Consider the following 25081-nt stretch of genomic DNA (forward strand, 5'->3'; position numbering starts at 1 on the left):
AGCCATTCTAAAACAGTTTTATGAACTACAGACTGTTCTTCACCCATAAGAATCATTACTATACATGTTAATGAAATAACTGTTAAAAAACTATAGTTAAATCGTAATTTGTTATGAATAACTAAACAACTAGAAATTACAGACGTCTGATTTTTCAAAAACAATATTTCCAGGTACATAGCTAGTTGATGACTAATACTATACACCAGAAAAAGAAATAAGCAGTTATACACTAAATGTTCCAATTTCTTACAACATGTATATTACTTGTAATAGTAGTATGTAAGAACATTTTCTTCTATTAACCCATTTAAGATGAAATATAGTTTACTCTGTGTCACTGTTTGATACATCTGAAGATAACTACTTTCTCTCTCCTATCTGGACCGTAAACCAGCCAACTCTGTGATCCACAACAAGATACAAGGCTAGCCAGTCTGGAGGAATAACTACTGAGTCACTAACAAATAGCTTCTAGCATTTAAAATGGTTCTAACCCATATATCAGCAATATTTAAAGTTTAATATTTTTCCAACAGGTAAGATGTACAAAACTTTAATAAAAACAAAAAAAAAACACAGATTAAGTCTTGCTTTAATAGTCCATTTTCTGTTACAATAAGCAGCCCAGAATTCGGTCATTTCTGCTCGTGGCTCATTAATATTTCCATAATAATTTCTTTGCATGAATATTCATGCAGTTTTTGAATTAGTTCATCCAGTTTTTCTCCTCCTTCTAGAAAAGTGCTGACATTGTACAGGTTTTCGCTAATCCGATGGTCCGAGATTCGATCTTGGCCAAAGTTGTAGGTCCGAACCTTCTCTGACCTAGCTGATGAACCTACCTTGAAGGTTACAAACAAAAATGTGTAAGTGATGTTGTTTCAGATTGCAATAAATGCACAAAATAGAATCCCAGAATTCTTTTAAACTTTCACTTGTCCTTCAGCAAAAATTTGATTTGTCATTTAAATATATTGTTTCTAACTGCTTACTTTTGTATAAATTTATACAAGTGTGTCTGTGTGTGTGTAGTTTTAATTACCAAGAAAATTACTGTTACAATTTTTTATATATATAAAGATCTAAAGGCCACTAAATATTTTACACAGTTCTGAAACCAATAATTAATGACAGCACACATGACAGAAAAAAAACCTTAAAAAGTACAATACGAAAATCTCACAATATGTGACATATGAGTTTGAACGCTTATGGTTGATTGAGAATGAGAACTTTTTTTGGCAATTATACGATTACTAATAAGGTAAACAATTAATATGGCATCAGTCGGTACTAGAATATCCATTTTACCCAAACCACTGCAAGATTTTTTGTACCGTAATTTCATGAATAACCCAGATATTATTCTCTGAAACATTTAGATGCACGTAAATAACTTGAACTAATATACATTACGTGTGATAAACTATAGCATACTGATGGAAAACTACAATCGTCTAGTATACCACTTTGGTTAGGTTGAGCTTCAATACATTAAAGATTTTAAGACATAAAGTTTCAGAAAGAATTTGTTATAATGTAAAGTACAGGATTAAAACAACAATGAAACAACTTTAGAATCCTTCTCTAGGGTGGTTGTGTTTCTGTAATTTTTTTTTATGAGCGAGATACAAACGTTAATATGAAAGCTATAATTTTACGTGACATGATGAATGGTCTAAAATTAAAATATTCTTTCAGTTCAAATTATTGGCAGCCCTAAATTCCAAAATATACCAAAGTGCAAATACAAAAAATGGAGGAACATAAGTTCAGTCTCAAGAACGTTTAAAGGAAAGACTGAACAAAAGTTAACATGGTATTGTCACGTCACATTTGGATCACAAATCAAAGTAAGAAAATACAATTAAAACCATATAAATAACTGAAAAATTATATGTTCTGACTGCATTAGGCACAAATGCATCATATGTTTGAAGTTATTTTTTTAGCAAGACTATTAAATCTTGCTAAAGATTAAAACCATATCAAGGGAGTTTTTTATCTACTTGTTAAATTCCAATTATACTGACAAGGTTAGATAATTTAACTTATCAGCTTTGAAACATTTGCATGATAAAAATGGTCATCTGTCAAAAAAAATTACAATATATTCATGGGGAATAAATTCATATTTATTTGGCAATATCCCATTTTGGAACAAAATACCTTTCCGAAACAAGATATGAACATTTACATGCATTTTCTATAGAAACAGCAACAGAGAAAATGGACTTCGACAAATCAGCCATAAAAGTCAGTCTTAAATGAAAAGTTTATTGTTCTACTGAGAGAAAAAAACATAGTGATAAACTGTAGTGTCTGCAATAACACTGATTGTACTCATCTTTCTATTTCCTACTTAAAAAACAAATTACCTGTAACTTTCGGGATCGTCTCTGTTGGCTGTACTGTTCTTCCAACTTTCTTTCATATAGCTTTGCCCTCAAATCCTTCATGGCCTTTTCTTTATTTCGATGTTGGGAACGATCTGTTTGACATTCCACAAACATACCTGTGCAATGAAAACACATAGAATATAAAGGATATATCTGACACAGTACTGTGTCAGTACTGAAAATAACTGGTATAACAACACAGAGAATGAGAGAGTGGACAAGACATGGCCAGGTGGGTTAAGGCGTGCGACTCGTAATCAGAGGGTCGCGGGTTCGCATCCCTGTCACGCCAAACATGCTCGCCCTTTTAGCAGTGGAGGCATTATAATGTGAAGGTCAATCCCACTATTCATTGGTAAAAGAATAGCCCAAGATATGAGAATGGGTTGGCAGTGGGTGGTGATGACTAGCTGCATTCCCTCTAGTCTTACACTGCTAAATTAGGGACGGCTAGTGCAGATAGCCCTTGTGTAGCTTTGCGCAAAATAAAAAAAAAAAAAAAAAACACTGACCAGTGCCATATATAGGTCAGCAGCCCATGAAAAATATACCTGCAGGTAAAGGGGATATAAAACTTACAGAAGTCAAGTCACAAATTAGAGTTGTAAAATGAGAATCAATCCAACTGAACCTTTCAATGCAATACCTATTGTATTGGGAGAATCTATGTGAACTAAGACAAAGCACCTGCTACCAGCAGAACATGGCAAGTTAGAAAGATGACGAGACTAGTCCCAAGAAAGGAGGTCCAACATCGAAACTAAGGAGCCTTACACCACGTGCCTCATTTATAAGAAATATAAAACAACTGTGTGAAGCTTGACAATTTACCCCTTAAGAAGTTCAGACTATGAGAAGAGCAAGAAGAACATTGTGAAGAATCCTCGTTGTCCGTGCATAGACTCTGGAATTCAGGAATCCTCATTGTCTGTGCATAGACTCTGGAATTCAGGAATCCTCATTGTCTGTGCATCGACTCTGGAATTCAGGAATCCTCATTGTCTGTGCATAGACTCTGGAATTCAAGAATCCTCATTGTCCGTGCATATACTCTGGGATTCAGGAATCCTAATTTTCTGTGCATAGACTCTGGGATTCAGGAATCCTCATTTTCTGTGCATAGACTCTGGAATTCGGGAATCCTCATTTTCTGTGCATAGACTCTGGAATTCAGGAATCCTCATTTTCTGTGCATAGACTTTGGAATTCAGGAATCCTCATTGTCTGTGCATAGACTCTGGAAATAAGGAATCCTAATTTTCTGTGCATAGACTCTGGAATTCAGGAATCCTCATTTTCTGTGCATAGACTCTGGAATTTAGGAATCCTCATTGTCTGTAGATAGACTCTGGAATTTCTGCCTGTTGGCATATGTACCTCATGTTTGAAACATGGCACTTGTAAAGAGGATAGAACTCTAGATTAGACAACAGTAGAGAAACCCAAAACGTAGTAGTGTCTCAACTTAACCTTTTGAGAAAGAATAATGATCCAAAGTGAAGAAATGGGAAACCAGGAAGGAGATGTGTTTGATATACCTTAGAGGCCAAGGCCAAAAAGAATCACTTGTTCCTCATTTCAAATACATGCAGGATTTACGCGAAGCCCACAAAAGAAAGAACCATCAGTGCAGTAGGAGAAGGAGAGATGAGTAAAATGGTTCTTTATTTAGCATTTATTGGTGCAAAGCAACTTGTGGCAAACAACTGGTAAAAAAGTTGAAATAAAAGTAAAATTATTAATAAATAAAGAGGAATCATGCTGAAACAAAGTCCAATTTTTAAATTAAAAACTTAAAGAGTTAAAAAGGCCGATGGCCCTTAAAAATTTAAAAATACAACTAAGGTGGACAGTGTCACTGTTACCAATGACACTGTCCAACGTCAAGGGTGAACCCATGATAAAAATATGTTTAAAATGGTGCCATCTATGTTGGTCGTAATGATGGCACAAGAGTAAAATGTGAGCTATTGTGATTTGAGTGTCATACAGACCACACATTAGTGCATCAGTACCAGATAAAAGAAAATGATGAGTTAAAAAACTGTGACCAATTCTGCCTAACCAGAACAACTTCCTCCTTCTGATCCTTACAGAAGCAAGACAGCCAAACTGCAATAGAAGGTTTGGTCTTGGAAAGCTTGTTATCACATTGCTCATTACAAGTCAATTGCAAACTGTCACGGAAGCAAGCCTCGAATACAGGACCATTATCCATGTATGGTACAGGCATGGCTGTGAAAGTACCAGAGCAGACAGACATGGTTGCGATGTCAGTACACTGTTCCCATGAATATGGATGTGGCCTGGTGTCTAGAAAAACTGGATAGAAGTAAATGATAGAGAGAAATGGGCTAGCTGGTTTAGAATATCAATAAGAACAGAGTAATAACTGATGTAAAGCGATTCTGGGGTCAGTAGAGAACTAAGCAATTCAGTATAAATAGTACAGTTTGTGTACTGCATAACTTTTATGTGATCCAGAGCAAGAGAAATGGTGTATAATTCAGCAGTGAATGCAGAAGCTGTAGAGAGGATTCTATGTGCAACCACCAAACCACATAAAACCATGGAAGAGCCCACAGAGTCAACTGATACTCAACAACTGACATGAGATGTGGAAGTTGTTGACATAAAGTTCATATGCAATTATAGGGAAGAAGTTGTTTACTGATGGCATTAATTTATATAATAAAATGTGATGCACGTAAGATAGCCCTGAAGGACTCCAAATTCCTGGGGAAGAACGGGAAAGTGTAGAATTCACATGAACTTAGAACTGCTGTTCCATTAAGAAATAATTGATAGAAATGGGTAAATGGCCATGCAACCCATACCTCCATGTAGTGTCATAAGCCTTTGCAATGATAAAAAAAAAATCAGATATTGTCACTTGAGAAAGGCTTCCCTGATCAATGTTTCAAGTCGACTCAGGCTGTCATTAGAACTCATGCTTGGTATGCGAAAAGAGGTTGTTTGATTTGAGGAATCAAACAAGATGAGCATTAACCATCCTCTCTGAGATCTTACATATAGCTAATCAAAGCAATTGGATGGTAGTTTGAAGGAATCTTCAGATCCTTTCCAGGCTTAGGAAAAGGGAAGACAATATCATGATACCAAGCATCAGAAAAAACATTTTTCTGTCAGATCCATTAAAAACAACCAGAAGAATAGCAAAAGAGGTAGGAGAGAGATGGTGCAGCATCTCATAATGAATATCATCAGGTACAACTGATGTACTGTCAGACTATTAAGAGCAAGCTTGAGTTCCACCAGTATAAAGAGACAATTATAGTCATAGAGACGATCAGCCCCAAAAGTAAGAAGTAATTACTCTGCTCCTGTCTTGATGTCTAAAAAAGTGAGGGATGAAACAGAAATGCTAGATGCATGAGAAGCACTTTTGCTGAGAGTATCAGCAAATCCATGGTCATCAGAGAGCAAGTTTGTGAGGGGGGCAGGAGTATGCTGTGCAATGACCTTTCAAATCTTTTTCCATATGACTTTGAAACTGGTGGTAGAAGAGATGGTAGAGGTGTATTTAATCCAAGATTCTTTTTGGCTTTGATGTCTGATCTGCCAAGCATGTTATCCCTGAAAAGCAATGCAGTTTAAAAATGTGGGATATCAATGAAAGGTATTACTTGTGGAATTATCACTTATGAACCTTAGAGAATCTAGGCATGGATATAAACGAGGATGACTGATGACCAGGCTCCAATCTCCTGTCTTCATGGGTCCAATACTAAAAGGAGTAAAAACTCTGAAGAACTACCCTGACTCTCTCATCACCCCCAGACCAACCACATCTAGATAACCCTAGAACTAAGTTCCAAATCCCAATGAACTGTGGGAGGTAAAGACCCTATACATTAGGTGTATAATAGTGAGAAAGATATGAAATGAACAACCAATTGTGACTCAAGGATCTGCAGAGCTTCTAGACAAATGGTTAAGATTACCACATACCCAGAAATTCTTGGTATTAAACCCCACATTTCCTGAAGGTATACAATAATCACTGATGCTGCTAGAGTTCTGACTAAGCAATAGAAATCTTGGACATGGACAGAAGCTATTCTGACTACCAATGTATTGCAGAGCTTATGTCGGGGATTGGAACTGACTAACATGGGGAGAACTATGACCCCCCTTCAAAGATAATGAAATTCAAAACTCCAACAACCACAAGGAGGAATGCAAAAACTTAATATGAATCAATGTGCATGCTAACAATGGATCTAGTTTGTCTTCAATGAAACAAAATGGAGTAAAGAAAGTAAAATACTGAAGTTGAATTGTAAGTCTGTACACTTACTCTGTCCTATCAGGGAACACAGACCTATACAGGTAAGTCTGTACACTTCCTCTGTCCTATAAGGGAACATAGATTTATACAGGTAAGTCTGTACATTTACTCTGTCCTGTTAGAGATCATAGACCTATACAGTTGAACTACAAACTCCATCTTGCAATGTGAAGCAGATATTATTTAAGAATCAGAAAATGCCTTCCCTCTTAATTGTGGTAGGAGAAATCACAAAGTTTGAACAGTATTTCAGATAAGGCCTAACTGTCCCTTTCCATAAATAAAAAGTAAATCTTCTAGCACAAACCACAATTTCCATGTCTGGAGAAAGAAAAAAAAAATTGCTCCCAGACCTCAACCACCAATCAAGTCAAAGCTCAAAAGCAACTAGGAAAAAATCACAAAACATAAAGTGGCCTCATTTTCATTTCTCCTTGGCCAATTAAAGACCATGGTATAGAATGTTGTTTTGTAGAGCAAAACAAATGGAGCAGGTCTGCCACGTCTACCCCTTGGGGGTTGAAAAATCCAAGTGACTAAATAAAGATACAGAAAAAAAAAACAAATCCTAAGGCTGTCCAAAATGTCAATTATTGCCCTCAATTGCAGCATCAAAGCCCCAAAAAACCCTCGCATATCCAAATACATGTCTCTATCTCAATACAAATAAAGTCAATGACAATCTCAAAACAAGGTGACACCTATCATCTTGATTGTTGTGTGATGCTGGATGTCAGAAGTGGGAGAGAAGAGACCTAATTGACCTTAGTGCCAGATATAAGAATCCACAAATTCATACAAAAACTGGTTTACCAAATGGAAGAAATTTTGTGTATATATATTTATTATTATTATTATTACAAAATCAACGAGATAACACAATGATGTCCAAAATATTTCCAAACAATCATAATACCAGGAAATCTGTTAATAATGTTTTGTTGAGAAAAAATGGTAAAATATATGCACAAAGTGCTTATATATAGTACCAGGATAGAAAACACATTGACATAGGTAAGGAGTATCACAAGACATATATCACCAGAGGCAACTGAGTGGGATATAAAAAAAAATAGAACAAGAGAGACAAAACTCAAACCTGTGCTTAGATGTAAAATGACACCCTGGCAGTTCAGTGATAGCTACAAGTATGAATAAAGGTAAGTACTTATAGACTCAGTAATCTACTGGTTCAACAAAGATGTGTAGATAAAAAAAAACAATACTACATTCGTGGAAACCCTTAGGTTTCGTATCGTTAGTTACTGTCACCGTAACATTCTATACTTTTATTTCAAAACTTGTTATATCCACATTTTATATGAGTTTTTCTTAAAACTAACACTGATGACATTGTCTTATAAATATATCACTTTGGTATTGCCCCCTCTCCAAGATGTACTATATATAATGACATTGTATGATGTAAACAGTAATTAATTTGACAGTAAAACACTGTCTATTTAGTTACTTTAGGCCTGAGATTTTTAAATGCAATTCTCATGCACTGTAAAGGGGTTGCCTACCTGTTGGGATATGAGTAACACGAACACAACTGTCAGTTGTGTTGACATGCTGACCACCTGCACCACTAGATTTTTTTGTTTCTATATGGAGCTCTTTAGGTTCCAAAACTACATCCACCTGTGAAATAAAGTAACTGATTTATTACATAACAATAACACAAAATCAATGAGATATCCAAGTAGTTCCTTTGAACACTATTTCAACTCTGATGAGGATAAAGTTATTTGTTACTTTTGGTTGGTAAATGGTACACAGTACATTACTTGGTAACAATTACATATCAGTATTGTTCAGGAAATGAATTCCAATACAAAAGTTGTTAGCTACACAGGGTGGACAACAGCAAACTCTCAGGTAAATGTAAATTGAAATGGCAAATATGTAGGAATAAATAATGGAGAAATAATTAAATAATAAAAACAGAGTAATACAAAAATTTTTTTCATGACACGCATACCTCACTCGGCTGTGGCAGAATGGCAACAGTCACAGTACTGGTGTGAATTCGTCCAGATTTTTCAGTTTTTGGGACCCTCTGAACTCTATGAACCCCACCTTCAAATTTCAAGTACTTACAAGCACCTAGGCCTTTTATGCTTAAGGAAGCATGGCGAAGACCACCTAAAGGGAATTTATGAACAAAAGTAACTGCTGTGCAACTGTATTAAAATAACTTAAAATGTAACAACTGAGTCAATTCTAAAATCAATGAAATAAATAGAGGTGTTGAACAAAAAATGTTTGTACTGAACAATAAATGCCCGTGAATATACCTAAAACATTGGGTTTTACATCCATGTGATTGGATCTACTTGAGTGAATGTGGTAGTATTTAATCTTGCTAGGCCTACAAACATCTCTTAATCATTACTGAGATACCTTAATATTATATCATAATAATTCTAAAGATGTAATATATCTTGCAGCAGTTGTTATATTGTCTTTCTCATGTTACAATGTAATGTTATTTTTAGCTGTTAAAAACCTACCTAAGTCGGTTACCTCGTAATCCAATATTTCGCAGTGCCATCCTTTCCATGTTGCATAGTTACAGTACATGTCAAATATTTCTTTTGCAAATAACATAGCTTCTTGACCCCCTACCCCAGCAGTTACTTCTAATATTAAGTCTTTGTCATCAATGTCCTCTGGTGGGATTATTTGTTCAAAAAGCTGCAAAAAATATTGCATTCTTCAAAATCCAGTGAAATCATTTCTCTTCATCAAGAGGTCAGAAAGTAAACATCTGTTGTTATAAAGTGAAATCGAGCACAACTGTTTTTAAAGTGGTATACAAAATGTTTTTCAGGAATTCTATAAAGAACTATCAATTATTCTAGTGGCAAAAGTATCCTATAATTCTTATCTAGCGTCTACAGTAGTAAAACAATCAAGCAAAGTTGAAGAAGACAATATGACATAATTGAGGACATATTGAATTCCAAAAAAAAGATAAAAAAATAATAATAAAAATAATCAAGCAATAGCTAACCTACCTAACAAATCAAAGCCTAATAAATTATTACACTATGTAAAAGTATGGATTAACATTTCCAAAACTGGTAAATTAGCATCATCCTTACTTGAGAAAGTATTTCCAATAAGTACTAACTTCCTCACACAGATTTGCTATCTTCTTCACCATGTCTGCCAAAGAGATTTATATGGCATTAGCCTTGAGGAAACTCCTGCTTAATTTCACATGATTTTATGTGAATTATGCCATTTCAATGATAATGTTATCATGTGATAAAAGTCTTCTGCTCGTGGAATGATAACACTCATCCATGCATCTTTATTCATTGATGAAGCAAGTGAAAAAAGCATGGGCCAGAATCGAGGATGATGGGTGACAGAGTGTGAAGAGGTATCAATCAGGAATACATCCAAAATAATAAAGCACTTCTTCACATAACTTAGTTAAAGTCTCACACTGATATGGTGAAGGAATTGGTGCAAAATTTACCTAGATAAGCACCTTTCAGAAAATGTCCAAAGGATGTCCATTGATTGTGACACCTGATGACAAAGGCTCCATAGGGGAACACCCATGGAAGACTGTATCTCAACTCATCCAGCATATATTTTTACCTGTATAGGAGAAGGTAAGAGGCAAAGAAGCCAAATTAGTGTTGAACCAATGAACAGAATTAGAACATGACCATCCTAGTACTTTCACACAAGTCATTGGACATCCCATGTGTATAAATGTTGTGGGAATGTATTCAGACCATACATTGTATAATCATCTGAGCTCTCCTGTAACTCTCTAGGGGACACACTCTATCTGAGGGAAGAGAACACTTTGCTAATGTAACATGGATACTTGTATAGATCTAAGCTCTGTCGTCAGTCTCTTCAGCTGAAGGAGAAGGGTATATTAGAGATACATTACAAGTTTGTATAGAGTGTTCACCTCAACTGGCACACTCTATGGGACTAACACCAGCTGCAGGAAAAGAGTATATGAGGGCTGTTCAAAAAATACGCGGACTGACGTCATAAAACAAAATGTACTTTATTTAGAAGTTACAGGTCTGGGACCCCTTCAAAGTACTCTCCTCCCTAATGCACACACTTATCCCAACGGTGTTTCCACTTGTTGAAACAGTCATGGTACGCTTCTTTTCTAATGTCCTCCAGCTCCTTCGTCGCATTTGCCTTAATCTTGGGAATCGTCTCAAATCTTCTTCCTTTCAAGGGTCTTTTGAGTTTGGGGAACAAGAAAAAATTCCAAGGAGCAAGGTCAGGTGAGTAGCGGGGTGGGGAAGAACAGTGATCGAGTGTTTGGCCAAAAACTCACGCGTCCTGAGGCACAAATTTCGCAGCAACGCAGTGCATCTTCAATTTTTCGGTCAAAATCTCGTAACAAGATCCAACTGATATCCCACACTCTTCAGCAAGCTCCCTGACAGTCAGACGTCGATTTGCCCGCACCAGGGTGTTGTTTTGTCGACGTGTGGGTCATCAGTTGACGTGGAAGGACGTCCAGGACGCTCATCATCTTCAATGGACTGTCGACCATCCTTAAAATGTTCATGCCACTTGAAACATGCTGTACGCTTCATAGCAACATCACTGTAAGCCGTGTTAAGCATAGCAAAAGTTTCAGTCGCAGATTTTCCAAGTTTAACACAAAATTTCACAGCAAGTCGTTGCTCCTTCAGGTCATTTATTCTGAAATCTGCCAAATGAAAAAATTGCACTTCACTTAAAACTGCATAGCTAATACACAAATGAAGATATCTGCAATCGGGAAATGGCGTCATAATCAGCTGATCTGTGCAAACCTAGCGACACCAAGCAGATTCCCCTGGAACCAACTGGAGCCGCGCAATTCAAACAGTCCGCGTATTTTTTGAACAGACCTCGTATTAGACATATATCACCGGTTTCTATAGAGTGCTCACTTCAACTGACACACTTTATGGGACTTACACAAGATGTGGGAGAAGGTTTTGTTATAGATACATCACAGGTTTGTATAAAGTGCTCACCTTAACTGGCAGACTGTATGGGACTCACACCAGATATGGGAAGAGGGCACATCACTCAGATAGTATGGACCAGCATAGTGTGTGGTCACCTTAACTCCACTGAAGAAACACAGGTTGCATGAGGAAGATGTGCAAGATAAATTACATAGTATATACTTAGATATTACAAAGTGACTGTTCACCTAGACTCAATTAAACAGACACCATGAAATGGATTCCTTCTGTAAGAGGAAGACATTGTATTATACAGTATTGATCCACATTTACTGCAGGCTCACTTTAACTCTACTAAACCAACTCAGGCTGCAGGAGTGATGTATCTTATCTGTATGAAGAATCACTTCCACAACACTAATGATGTAACATCATCCTACTTTTATTTGCATTCATACTCCTTGTCCTAGCTCAGTGGTTGAATTCCAGTCAACATGGGTTCTCCATGATCCACAACCCCAGCTGTTAGGAGCTAGTAAGTGAAAAGGATCTCCCATGCCCCACTTGACAAGTGGGGTTGGGGTGGGGAATTTGCATTGGAGAAATCAGGAACCACTGCTTGCCTTTCATTCTGAAAGAAGTGTCTGTTACTAGAGACAGTGTTGGGTGACTCCAAAGCACTATTTTTAAAAGCCAGCAAATGTAAGACAAAGAAGCAGATAGAGCACATCCTTGTCTTTTCCCATGTTAGTTTATGGAATAAAATTGTCTGGATCAGACAACAGAACATATATATGGGATGCAATGTAATCAAAATGCTCTCTAAAAGAAAAATAGTACGTACCTATTTCAGAGACAGTGGCGTGATCACAGAATGGCAACCCGTTAAACACAAAAAGCATCACGAGATATAACAGCAACGAGACGTAGAGGAGTAGAAAAACATATAGATTGTCCAAGTGCTCACTGGGAGTAGCTCGTGCAAGGGCCATTGAAGAACAGATGTACAAGAATGAAAATGTGACAAATCAAATGTGAAAAAAAGCTATAGTGCAAGATGAACTTGTCACGGGAGGAGTCAGTGGAAAAATACTATGGAGAAAGAGGAAGGAGGTCTATGGAAAAAAAGAGTTCCACGATAATGACAAAATTGGAGACTCCTAAAAGGAGAGGTCCATGACAGATGCTAATGGTCTAATAACAAAGACAGAAGGGGAGATAGGAGAAAAGTACAGCATACCACCCAAGTGGTCAAACCCAAGGAGGAAATGATCAGTCAGGAGAGAGTAAAAGTGTTATGGAAAAAACGTGTAAGAAGCATCTAAAGAAAAAACATAAAAACAATAGTAATCAAAAGGAAACATGTTACGAAAGAAAGACAATACAAAGCTCAAGAAGTCAACAGTTCAAATGGTTAGGTAAGCCTAAGGAATGTGAAGGAGCAGAACAGAATGGCAATGTACATGTAAAAACAGCTCTTCAGGTTCACAAAGAAAGAAAGAGGTAACTGACTGGAAGCTGACCACATGTTTGGAAGGGGTTGTGTAACTGAGTGTCGGAATGTAGAGGGTGGTGCTAGATGTTTAAATATATAATTTTATATTATTTATTTTATTATTTTTAATACAGGTATAAAGGTGTTCCTTTGTATTGGTTTATTTTGGGTTTAAGTTGTTGTATAAGTAAGGCTTCTTTAATCTTGCATTTGTTTATGTTTGTTTCTTTATTTAGTATTTGAGTGTGTTCTGTGGTTATGTTATGTTTATTTGGCCTGCTGTGTTCGAAAACGTGTGAAGGTGACTTTTTGTGTTCTTTGAATCTGGTTTCCATTTTTCTACTTGTTTTTCCAATATAGAAGTCGTGGCAATTATCACATTGTATTTTATAAATAACGTTGGTGTGGTGTGGAAAACTTCCACGACTTCTATATTGGAAAAAAAAGTAGAAAAATGGAAACCAAATTCAAAGAACACAAAAAGTCATCTTCACACGTTTTCGAATGTTGCAAGTCAAATAAAAACAACATAACCATAGAAAACACTCAAATACTAAATAAAGAAACAAACATAAATGCAAAATTAAAGAAGCCTTACTTATACAACAACTTAAACCCAAAATAAACCAATACAAAGGAACACTTTACACCAGTATTAAAAATAATAAAATAAATAATATAAAATTATATATTCAAACATCTAACACTGCCCTCTATATTCCGACACTCAGTTACACAACCCTTTTCAACCATGTGGTCAGCTTCCAGTCAGTTACCTCTTTCTTTCTTTGTGAACCTGACGATGACTGAAGAAGGTCGAAATGTTGTTCACTCCTCTACGTAAAATATTTTCTCAACCCAATGAGCTGTTTTTACATATATATTTCTCTACAAGTGGGTTTTCTTGGCATCACTGAGAATGGCAACAGCAGGGAAAGAAACATCTCTTGGTATCAGGAAAGTGGAAAGGCCACCTAACAATTAGGAAAACTTAGAACAAAAATCCATCAACAAACAGTAAAGTAAGAAGAGTAGAAAGATGATGTGAAGAATTACTGCCAGGTGTAGCAGAAGGTCCAATGACAATAAAAAACACCATCACCACAATTGGTGACAGACAAATACTGTGGAATAATGACAAGAATGTGATGAAAATATTATTTTATCAGTGGGAAGCCTTATAAGTGATGGAATGGACAAATTACATCTGTAAGGGTGGCAGAAGAATCTCTTTATGAAGAATGGAAGAGAGAGAATGAGAAGAAGGAGAGTGGATAATGGAAAGAGAAAAGGAAGGGTTACAAATATATTAAGCAGACCAAGACTAAAGCTGTCAACAAGCTAGTAACAATAGGGTCCATGAAGGAGACTAATGTGTGTAAATCTGAGGCCTCAAAGGAAGAGATGTAGAGTGGTGCGTGTATAGAGAAAGGGGTGCAACAAGGCTTAGCTGAGAAATCAACACTCAGAGCTGAAGGATGAGGAAGAGAAAATCATAAGAGAGGAATCTGACAGCTGAAAATGGGGCAAATCATCCAAGGAATTTATCCAACCAAGGATAAAACACATGGAAGATCTGGTAGTGTAGAGGCAATTCCAGTTCGAGAATATGGAATGGCAATCGACCACCAAGTTAGAATCTCTTGGCAAATGATTTGAATCAGTTCAGAAGTGTATGGTTAATGCCTTAAACAAAAAAAGCCCTTGAACATGAACCACAAGGCCTGTTAATGCAGGAAGAGACCATGAATTAAACTGAGGAGAAATAAATCAAGTTGACAATATAGGAGTAGAAGACTTGTTAAGCATGTGGTATTCCTCAAATGGTTGCAATGACCTCAACAGTTGACGAGCCTCCAAAAGCCACAGCAGAAGTAAGGCTTAAGTAAGAACATCTCTTATTCAGAACAAAGTATAAATTACTATCATTTGAAAATCCATGATAATAAAACTTAAAGCTTCTGAAACATAACCAAAAGCAACCAAAAATCAAATAAAGAGGTTAATGATGTAATTGTTAATAAACTGAACACAGAAAAGAAATATAAACATGGCTGTACAATTACAATACAATGCTGGGGAAAGAAATGAAGATCCATGAGTTCAAAGGAGTAGAGGGAGCTAGTGCATATGGAGGTATGCCACCCTCCTATTGGTGAAAAACCTTTGTTATGTGATGACATCATCATGTAGCAGCACAATTCAAATAAAACATCATGTGAAATTAGTTGGAAATTGTTTAAAGGCTAGTGACTTGTAGATGAGCTGAGAATGATAGCTAATCTGAATGTGACAGTGAGTTATAAAACTGGTTGGATGTTTTTTTGTTAAACACAGCTGGATACCTGAACTCCAAGTTTTGGTGGGATCAAAACTTGATTTTCAGCATTAGCAGGCTCTATAGTTTGTAAATGTAAGGTGGAAAGAAATTGTCAATAAGCAAGAAGATTGACAAAATTACACTGTTACACTTACTCTAAAATTTTTCACTTACAGTCAAAACTTGCATAAAAGATTGGAATATTTCTTGTTATTTAATACCCTGACAGTTTTTCAATTAAGTTCACTTTGGAAGTACAATTAACTACCAGTGTTGGCTATATATCCAGTTATTCAACTTTTCCATTTACTACCCAGTGACAGTTTCATACAATTTTGTTTATGTGAGTTTTTAAACTATCCAGATATTAAAGTGTATTAGTGTACTTACTGCTTCTTCCAAGTCTTCTAGTTTAGATTTTAGAATGTTGATCTCTTCTTTAGCTACTACTATCAGATCAACATCTTTATTTGGATCCAAGCCTGCAAAGATATTCTATCAAAAATTAATCAGCTAATAAAACAGTATATTTTATTTGGAAATAATTCTGTAAAACATACATTTTGATACTTGTCAAGAAAAGAATGTCATCAAATAATTCTTCAGAGTCTATGATACAGTTAATCATCCAACAATAACTCGTTACATTTATTTCTTAAATTGGGTGAGCTGGAAGAGATTCAATGAAAACAATTTGAATGATACTTACTGCTTAATTTCAGAATCATTGAAATCAGCTTTCCAGCCTCAGCTATTCAGAACATGTATAAAAATGAAAGCAAGCCCAAAGAAAGAAATGACCAATAATTCATTACACTTTCCTGAGAAACATTTATATAATTAAGTTACCTTTTAAGAAATGTTCCAGTTCTTCAAGGTCACCTTGTTTTTTGGCAGCTTCTTTAATAAGACTAACTAGGGGGTGTATCATCAACAAACGCTTCTGTAAGTTCTGCCTTTCTTCTGGTAAGGTGGAACTTCTAGTTTTCTCTTCTAACACATGATATTCATCTACTACAGACTCTAGGTATGACTTTACTTTTTCATGGCTCAAACTTAGATCTTTTGGAACTATGGTAGCATATATTATGTTTGTATGGAAACTTGCTAAATTATTTAGTCCTAGCATATTTGTCATCCTCAGACCAGATCTTAATTGAACATTACATAAATTTAAATCCATTATTTTACAGTTGTTGTTTCTATAAAGGTGATTATTTAAATGATAAAATTGTAAAATTTGAGCTTTGGACTTAAAGATTTGTTTCTTTTCATGCTCACATGAATGAAATGTTGAACATGCATGTCTTGGTGAAGGTAAACACACAGAACCAGTGTTTCTGAAAGACTGACATTTTGTACTTAGTTTCCTAACAAAGCATCTATTGCAGGGAAGAAGAGCCATTGTTACCTGAAAAACAAAAGTTAATATTTAACTAATGTGACTAAGAAATGCTAAAACAACATCTATTTGGGTAGAAGGTTTGACCACATTCAGCGAGAAAACAATCTTTGTAATCTCAGAAAAAAATCTTAAGCACAATATTGAATTCAAAAAGTGGTAAATTAACTATAAATAATACTATATGAGAGGTTTAATGAAAAATTAAGTCGTTATTTAAAGGCGATATAAAATGCTGATCATTTGCTCCCAAGGTCCATACACTTATCAATAAACAGCACTCTACCATAGGTAAAATCATTCATACACTTGTAGTAGAGCACAATAGCAAAAATGTATAGCTTCCAAAAAAAAAGAATGGAGAACTATACTGATTCCGTAAATAAGTAAAGATCTGAATCAAAAAAATGTGTTAAAAATGCATCTTAGGCTTAACCCAAACACACAGTATATTTTGATCAAACTTTAAATTATATTACTGTTTACAAATGCCTTTAGCTTGTTGCTAACAAATAAAATAACTCGTCTCTTTTTCTATACATTCTAAACTCCTATAACAAATCTTATTACATCTCCATAATTAGTAATTTCAACTTCCGAAGCTTATGGGATATTTCACCCAATACCAGCATTCATTAGGCTGGTTGAAATATAAGCACTAAGAAGCTATTTATAACAACTCGACAACAACTGCTACAGTGTAAACCAAATTAGGTGTGAATTTACCAATTTTATTTATGTCATAAAAAAGCACAATTAGAGTAAGATTTATTAACACTGAATCATTTATTTATATTAATAATATATGTGACTGTTATTTTATTGAATTAACTTATTCATTACTTAAATTGAGCTGGTGTTCTTGATTCTGGAGCTAGGGGTTTTAGTTAACAGAACGAATTAAGAAGAACTCAAGAGAAATAAATGGGCTAATAAAGTTAATTACTAAAGGTTATTCTATATATGTTAAAGGTAAACGTAATGTTAAAATATGAATGAAACCCAGAAGAATGTTAACAGCATGGTTTTTGTTGAAGATTATGAGATGGGTGAGTTTTTAATTAAATGTTTTCTTCTCTTTTGGTTTTTACAAGAGAAAATATTATAAGTACCACAAACTCAGCATTCTACAGCAAATAATAGAATTGACTTGAATCATTTAGATACTGTGTTAAGTAGAATGACTAAAAGAATAAAAACAAAGCATTGAGGTGAGATAAGGTTTTTTTTCATGGGATTTTTAAGGAAATCAAAGATTGGCAAATCTCTCTTTTTTTTCATTTGTGGTAGATCAATACATGATAGATGATTGAACAGTTGTTACACATATCTAAATGTGATAGAATTTCTTGGGAAGTTATAGGTCATTTAATCTTACTCCATGTTGGAAACAAATTCTAATCTGGTCGACTCTTCATGCCAAGATGGTTGAAACCTGCATTGAGAACTAAATTTCACAACTAAATTAAAAACACTTTTGTTAACTAATTCTGCAGTAGTTTTCCACACACTAGAAACAAATTATTGTGGTGTTGAAATTTATTCAACAAAAGGTTTCATTTACTTAAAACTATACATTAAAAAAAAAAGACAATTTTGGTTGATTATAGCGTATTTCCAACAAAATCATTACTATCCATGAACTTCCTGAATTTTTTCATAGCACCATAGAAAGAAATGGAATATTTCTGAACAAAATAGTGCGAATTAGTTCATGCAAATTGCATTCATAATAGTTTTATAGATTATTGCCAATCACCGTTTCTCAACCTCGGTCATCATAGTGTTATGTAAATGCCTATATTTCAGCTTCAGAAAAAAAACAATAGGCTACTAATATAAACATATCATGAACAATTTTTTTTTCTTTTCATTTAACTGTAAAACCCAATAAGGCTCCCAGTTGTTAGTTGAGGTCTGGGTACAGATCAGATCAGAGTGAGAAATGATAAGCTTGAACATGTTAGTTGAGGTCTGGGTACAGATCAGATCAGAGTGAGAAATGATAAGCTTGAACATGTTAGTTGTGGTCTGGGTACAGATCAGATCAGAGTGAGAAATGATAAGTTTGAACATGTTAGTTGAGGTCTGGGTACAGATCAGATCAGAGTGAGAAATGATAAGCTTGAACATGTTAGTTGTGGTCTGGGTACAGATCAGATCAGAGTGAGAATTGATAAGCTTGAACATGTTAGTTGTGGTCTGGGTACAGATCAGATCAGAGTGAGAATTGATAAGCTTGAACATGTTAGTTGTGGTCTGGGTACAGATCAGATCAGAGTGAGAATTGATAAGCTTGAACATGTTAGTTGAGGTCTGGGTACAGATCAGATCAAAGTGAGAAATGATAAGTTTGAACATGTTAGTTGTGGTCTGGGTACAGATCAGATCAAAATGAGAAATGATAAGCTTGAACATGTTAGTTGTGGTCTGGGTACAGATCAGATCAAAGTGAGAAATGATAAGTTTGAACATGTTAGTTGTGGTCTGGGTACAGATCAGATCAAAGTGAGAAATGATAAGTTTGAACATGTTGAGTTGTGGTCTGGGTACAGATCAGATCAGAGTGAGAAATGATAAGTTTGAACATGTTAGTTGAGGTCTGGGTACAGATCAGATCAAAATGAGAAATGATAAGCTTGAACATGTTAGTTGAGGTCTGGGTACAGATCAGATCAGAGTGAGAAATGATAAGTTTGAACATGTTAGTTGTGGTCTGGGTACAGATCAGATCAGAGTGAGAAATGATAAGTTTGAACATGTTAGTTGTGGTCTGGGTACAGATCAGATCAGAGTGAGAAATGATAAGTTTGAACATGTTAGTTGAGGTCTGGGTACAGATCAGATCAGAGTGAGAAATGATAAGTTTGAACATGTTAGTTGTGGTCTGGGTACAGATCAGATCAGAGTGAGAAATGATAAGTTTGAACGTATGTAGCGAGGTGAAAAGATGTTTACAAACAAGTTTTGCTACAATCACTGTCCTCATTTTACTTCAGTGTTTATGAAAAGCTTGCTTTATCATTTTATATTTCATTAAAGTATGATAGTACTTATAACAGGAATCGGACTGACACACAACACATGTGCACAAATGACTTACTTGTATACACTTTTAGAAAAGAAATAATAAATAATCCAAAGTACCCGAGAGACATCCTTATGTAATAAACCACCTAAAAAATTGCAGGTCTTAGAACCACTTGAGAAAATCAGCAAAGCAGATATAAACAAGTTTAAAAAAAACAACAAATTTTTCAATGTCACTGACTGTGTAACAAACAGACTCACCATGCTTACACATGTACCAAACAGTCAAACATGGAGCACATACTAGCCAACTTTTTCACATTAAACATAATCAAAATGAAGAGTTATCTGACATACGTTAGGGTCACAATTTTGATATACATTCATTCACTCTGGATACTAAGTAGTTGTGGTCAAATGAATTAGTGAAAAGGGTGTACATTTACTAATCTGCAGCACTGTGTGAGATTCAATATCTAGGCTAGTAGACATGCTATGCTCATTTGCAAGAAGTTTCTGATACGTATTGTGAACTAAATAAAGTTCATAATAATGAATCATTTAATATGTTTCCAGTTTTTGTTGTCAAGAACTGTTCATGTTGAATGTGTTAGAAGCATTTATAACCTGAACTTAGGCTGCGAGGCTGAATCAGTTAGCTTTTGTGGATGGACAGTCATACACTACAGGTGGTTTGGTTTGTCTTCAATTTTGCACAAAGCTCCACGACAGCTATTTGCACTAGGTGTCCCTAATTTAGCGGTGTAAGACTAGAAGGCTGCTAGTCATCACCACCCACCGCCAACTCTTGGGTTACTCATTTACCAACGAATAGTGGGATTGACCGTCACATAATAACGTCCCCATGGTTGAAAGTGCAATCACGTTTGGTGTGATAGGGATTCAAACTCGTGACACTCGGATTACAAGTCAAGTGCCTTAACCAACTGGCCTTACACTACAGGTGAACTATTGAATATACTAACTATTTTGTTGGATTTGAGGTGATCACTAACTTTGTTTTTCATTGAACTGCCTCTGCATCCATTCCACCTCTTCCATTTGTGTTCAAGTGAGATTAATCTGTCTGTTGAAGCTCTAATTGTACTCAATTTACCTGGTGGGATATTTCACATGAAAATATCCATTTCCTACTTAAATGCCAACCTGCACTACTAGTTTTATGTACACAAAATTTTAGTCACTGCCTGAACTAAATTAGACATTTAATTAACAAATTTCTTAACACTTAGTATATGCACACAACCACAACTCACATTACATCACCCAAATGACATTGCATATTATAGTCAGTGTGTGCTATCACACATAGAGCATACTTGTACAATGTGTACACACACATAATAACTGAAAAGAATGCACACCAAACACACATCATTATTTGCACCTTTCATAACATTATGTTGCACACATATACTGATGATTTACATCACGGATATCTAAACAAATGAATGACTGATGCATAAGTTAATGCCACCTTATCTAAAACTGAAAGAACAAGTAGAATTTGTTTTTTTAATTTAAAATGTGGGAAATGGGTACACCAAAAGGGAGGAAATAAGGTAGAAATGGGCATAGTGTAATGTGTGTGTTTTTATTATTGCAAAGCCATATCAGGCTATCTGCTGAGCCCACAGAGGGGAACCACTGTACTAGCAGGGAGTAGGCATGATGTAATAAAACTTCCTCTGCACAACCTCATAAGACAGGCATGTAAAGCATCTGGTCCATGCCTACTTCATTTTTTTTGTTTGTATTTTGTATACAGTAAGCTAGGTGGACTAAATTTATCAAACTTTGTTAAACTATCATTCAGTGCACCCATTCAAACACTTTCATTTTTTTTTTCACTTGTATAAATAATGACAATAAATTAAATGTTTTAGTGGATCAAGATGAGATAGGCTTACTTAAATCACTTAAACTTGACCATCTAAATTTTTTATTTTGCCTTCAAGGCCTTGTTTACCCGAGACTATATCAGCTTAAGAAGATACTTTAATGGTAAGAAACATAAAGTTGTATTGGTTTAAAACTTATTATATATATGTATATTTAATGGATTTTTCTAATTAATTATCTTAAGTCAGCTTGCTCAAAATTTTCATATGACAGAAAGTTATTTTTATTGTGTGCTAGTAATTGTAGACATAGCATGTATTGTTTTTGAATCAAAACCAATAAAATGTATAGTTTTATAAAATAATTTCATGAAAAAGTTTTGAAAAAAAATATAAAGACATAAAAATCAGTAATTAAATTTAAAATAAAGAAAAGCATTTTTGTTTATTAGAAAAACATATAAAACCTGTAGAAAAGAATTCTAAAGTTTCAAAATGTTTTATCCAGTAATTTGTTTTCACAATGCAATAAAACAAACAATATAATAGTTGCATCAAATGGACACATAAAAACCTCAGAGTTAAAAAGGTTTAACAAAATCATTTAGTGAAATAAGTATATCTTAAAGAATCTAAACAATGGGAAAAGGTGTGCACTTAATTTTCTTTAGTTTTCAATACAATTCAGATAATGCACCATATGTGAGATTAGCTGAGAAAATTACAATGGTATGGGTGAGAAAGGACAAGTTAATTAGTTAGAAAGACAAATAAAAAAAGATTTTTATTAATGAAGTTCATTCAGTTTAAACCCTTGTTACTGGTAAAGTGTCACAAGGACGAGCACTTGGGTCTTTGCTTTTTTTATAATTACATTCATGATGGTAACTTGTAACTTTTACCAATGATGTTAAACTCTCTGGAATTTTCATCTCTGATGAGAATGTTCAGGTACTAATAACAACTTTTATCCATTGGTGAGTTGGACAAATGTAGCAAATGACATTTTATTACAGGATGTACAAAGCAATACATTTAGTTTATCATGGTTTGGAAGGGAACTCAGTAGCATGACTAAAACAAAATTACTGTATTGGTGAAAAAAGCACTCTTGCTACTGAGTCAATGTAACATTATTAGAAGTAACATATACAATTTTTGAATGCATTTATAAACATACTGATTATAAGAAGTGATTGTAACTATACGAGTCATTATATATGCTACACTTAGAAATCTGTGTTGTTTTGGTATCCTTATTTAAAAATAATTATTATTGAAAAGGATTTAAATGGCTACTAGGATGATTTCATGAACAGAAGGGTTACCTTAAAATAATTAATTATTTTATTTTTTCTTACAAAGCAAAGAGTAAGAGGCCTTATTAAAGTTAACGAGATTGCCTTGGAGAATAATGAATAAAAGCCTCTCATTTTTTTTTTTGGTATATCCTTAAGTCAAAAGCATGAGAGGACTCCAGTTCAAGATCTGGAAAAGGCTGGATATGCTTCAGTTAGAACAGTTATATTTCTCTAACTGGATAATTAGCTAATGAAAGAGATGCCATCAGCAATTTTGGTCTGGTATGTTACAACAGTTCCAAAAATAAACAGATGATTTTCATTAACAGTATTGTGTGAATTTAATTTTTCTCTGTGGCTAGCATATACAGACAATATTAAAGTTAAAGCAAAAAACTGTTCTTTGTTTTCCAATTTTTGTCATGTTACCTGCAGTTATACCTTGACTTTGGTGAGGTGTCTATACACTTTCTTACAAAACATATTTCCATAGTGATTAAAAAATAGCATAGTTGCATCTAAACCGAGCTATTAAGTGTGAAATAGAATTAGTTAAAAATTAAAAGTAATTTATTTAAACCTGAAATTTCTAAAATTTGATTTTCAGCAAGTGCTGACATTATCCCACTATTTCTAAATCTAGATGTTATAAATTAAAACAAAGACTTCATAAATAATTGCTACTTAAATTAAACTTTTAAAGTACCACTACTACTTCGCTCCAAAGCACTTCCAAACCCAGTGCTACTTTCAAGTTTGTACTGCGTTTAATGATAACAGTATACACATTTTTATAGCCCCGAACACAGCCCTATATTTATTATAATTTAATTTAAAAATATAGAGTATGCTTCATTTCATAGCCAAAAGTTTCTGGATCTAACTGTTAAATCTTAAAGTTTACCTGAATTAAAACTTCATTCTCGACAATTACTTAAACATTGCCGTGTTTACCAATAAACTACTTCGAGACGTCCCTAGCGGCCTCTTTAGCTTTGCATTATAAGCATATTAATAAAAAAATTAACTTTTTTCACTGTTTGTAAAAAATAAAAGTAGTATTTTTGCTATTTTTTTATATTTCTTTGTTGATATTTTTCATGATTGAAACACCCCTAGTTTAAAAAACGACTTTTACTTATATTTCACACAAATATCATATCATTTATCCTGGGATCTTTGTGCTTGTCCTTACTTGGTATATAAGTGCTAAACTCCAGTTTCAATAGTAAAAGCCAATGAGCATGATGATACATATAAACCTGTACACGATGACAAACCATTATACGTTAACAAAAAACTACGTTATACAGTTGGGAAGACAATAACAACTGGGGAAAAACTGTCTTGCTCAAAGACATAACAAGATAAATATTCCTCAGTTTAAAAATTTCATTAATGGAAATTCGGAAAACATGATTGCATTAATTCTAAGTAGAGGCGTATATCCTGGGGGGGATGACGGTATACATCCCCCCTTCATTTTAGGTGGGGGTACGATGCATACAATCATCCCCCCCTACAGTTTGGTCGGTTGAATTGTTTTATTGCATCACAGGCCTACAAATTGTGTGTTTGTTCTTGTGATTATCGTGTTCTTACCGATCGAATTACATAATTAGGCCTAGATGTAGGCTTTTTCAGTAGCCGAAATGTACATCTTTAACATAGGCGTGCTTCTAAGCTTTTCGATCTAAGCGATAGTTGGTGAGTATCAGTCAGTAGGCCTAAGTATACATGCAAGTGTCGTGGCAATAAGATTACTCTGTGACTGCATGTTTACAGCTTTCAAGTTCACGTAATCAGAGATTACCAATTTGCAAATTGAATTGTCCACAAAAGTGGTTGCAAAAATCATCCCCCCATCGGGTGTAAAAAATCTACGCCCCTGATTCTAAGCTTGTTAAGAAAATTTGAAATGTTTAAAAAATGACAAGGCTCCTGGGGCAGATAATATTAAGGATTGGATATTCATTTTAATAAGATAAGATGGTTAACC

At 34.7% G+C, this 25081-nt stretch overlaps 1 protein-coding gene across 2 annotated transcripts; it reads right to left on the reverse strand.

Annotated features, from left to right (window-relative positions):
* Nucleotides 1–577: 577 nt before the first annotated feature.
* Nucleotides 578–24080, reverse strand: mRF1 (mitochondrial translation release factor 1). 2 transcript variants are annotated; one of them, XM_076491346.1, is made up of 8 exons: nt 23987–24080; nt 16337–16898; nt 15878–15969; nt 9231–9414; nt 8699–8862; nt 8241–8358; nt 2382–2518; nt 578–841 (listed from the first exon to the last, which is right to left on the reverse strand). In XM_076491346.1, exons 2-8 carry the CDS (start codon nt 16890–16892, stop codon nt 737–739), a joined length of 1356 nt encoding a protein of 451 aa, XP_076347461.1. In that variant the 5' UTR covers nt 16893–16898; nt 23987–24080; the 3' UTR covers nt 578–736. The 2 variants fall into 2 exon arrangements, with proteins under 2 accessions (XP_076347461.1, XP_076347460.1); XM_076491345.1 differs by having other exon boundaries at nt 578–845.
* Between the last annotated feature and the right edge of the window lie 1001 nt (nt 24081–25081).

This window comes from Tachypleus tridentatus, chromosome 2, assembly GCF_004210375.1.
Source record: "Tachypleus tridentatus isolate NWPU-2018 chromosome 2, ASM421037v1, whole genome shotgun sequence".
NCBI lineage: Eukaryota > Metazoa > Arthropoda > Merostomata > Xiphosura > Limulidae > Tachypleus > Tachypleus tridentatus.

Bases quoted from the DNA above. Each gene is read 5' to 3' on its own strand.
- mRF1 (XM_076491345.1), bottom strand. From the start codon at position 16,892: ATGGCTCTTCTTCCCTGCAATAGATGCTTTGTTAGGAAACTAAGTACA. The intron at 8,359-8,698 runs GTATGCGTGTCA...TTTATTTCACAG, and splicing joins TTCTGCCACAGCCGAGTGAG to GTGGATGTAGTTTTGGAACC. The intron at 846-2,381 runs GTAATTTGTTTT...GTAACCTTCAAG, and splicing joins GACGATCCCGAAAGTTACAG to GTAGGTTCATCAGCTAGGTC.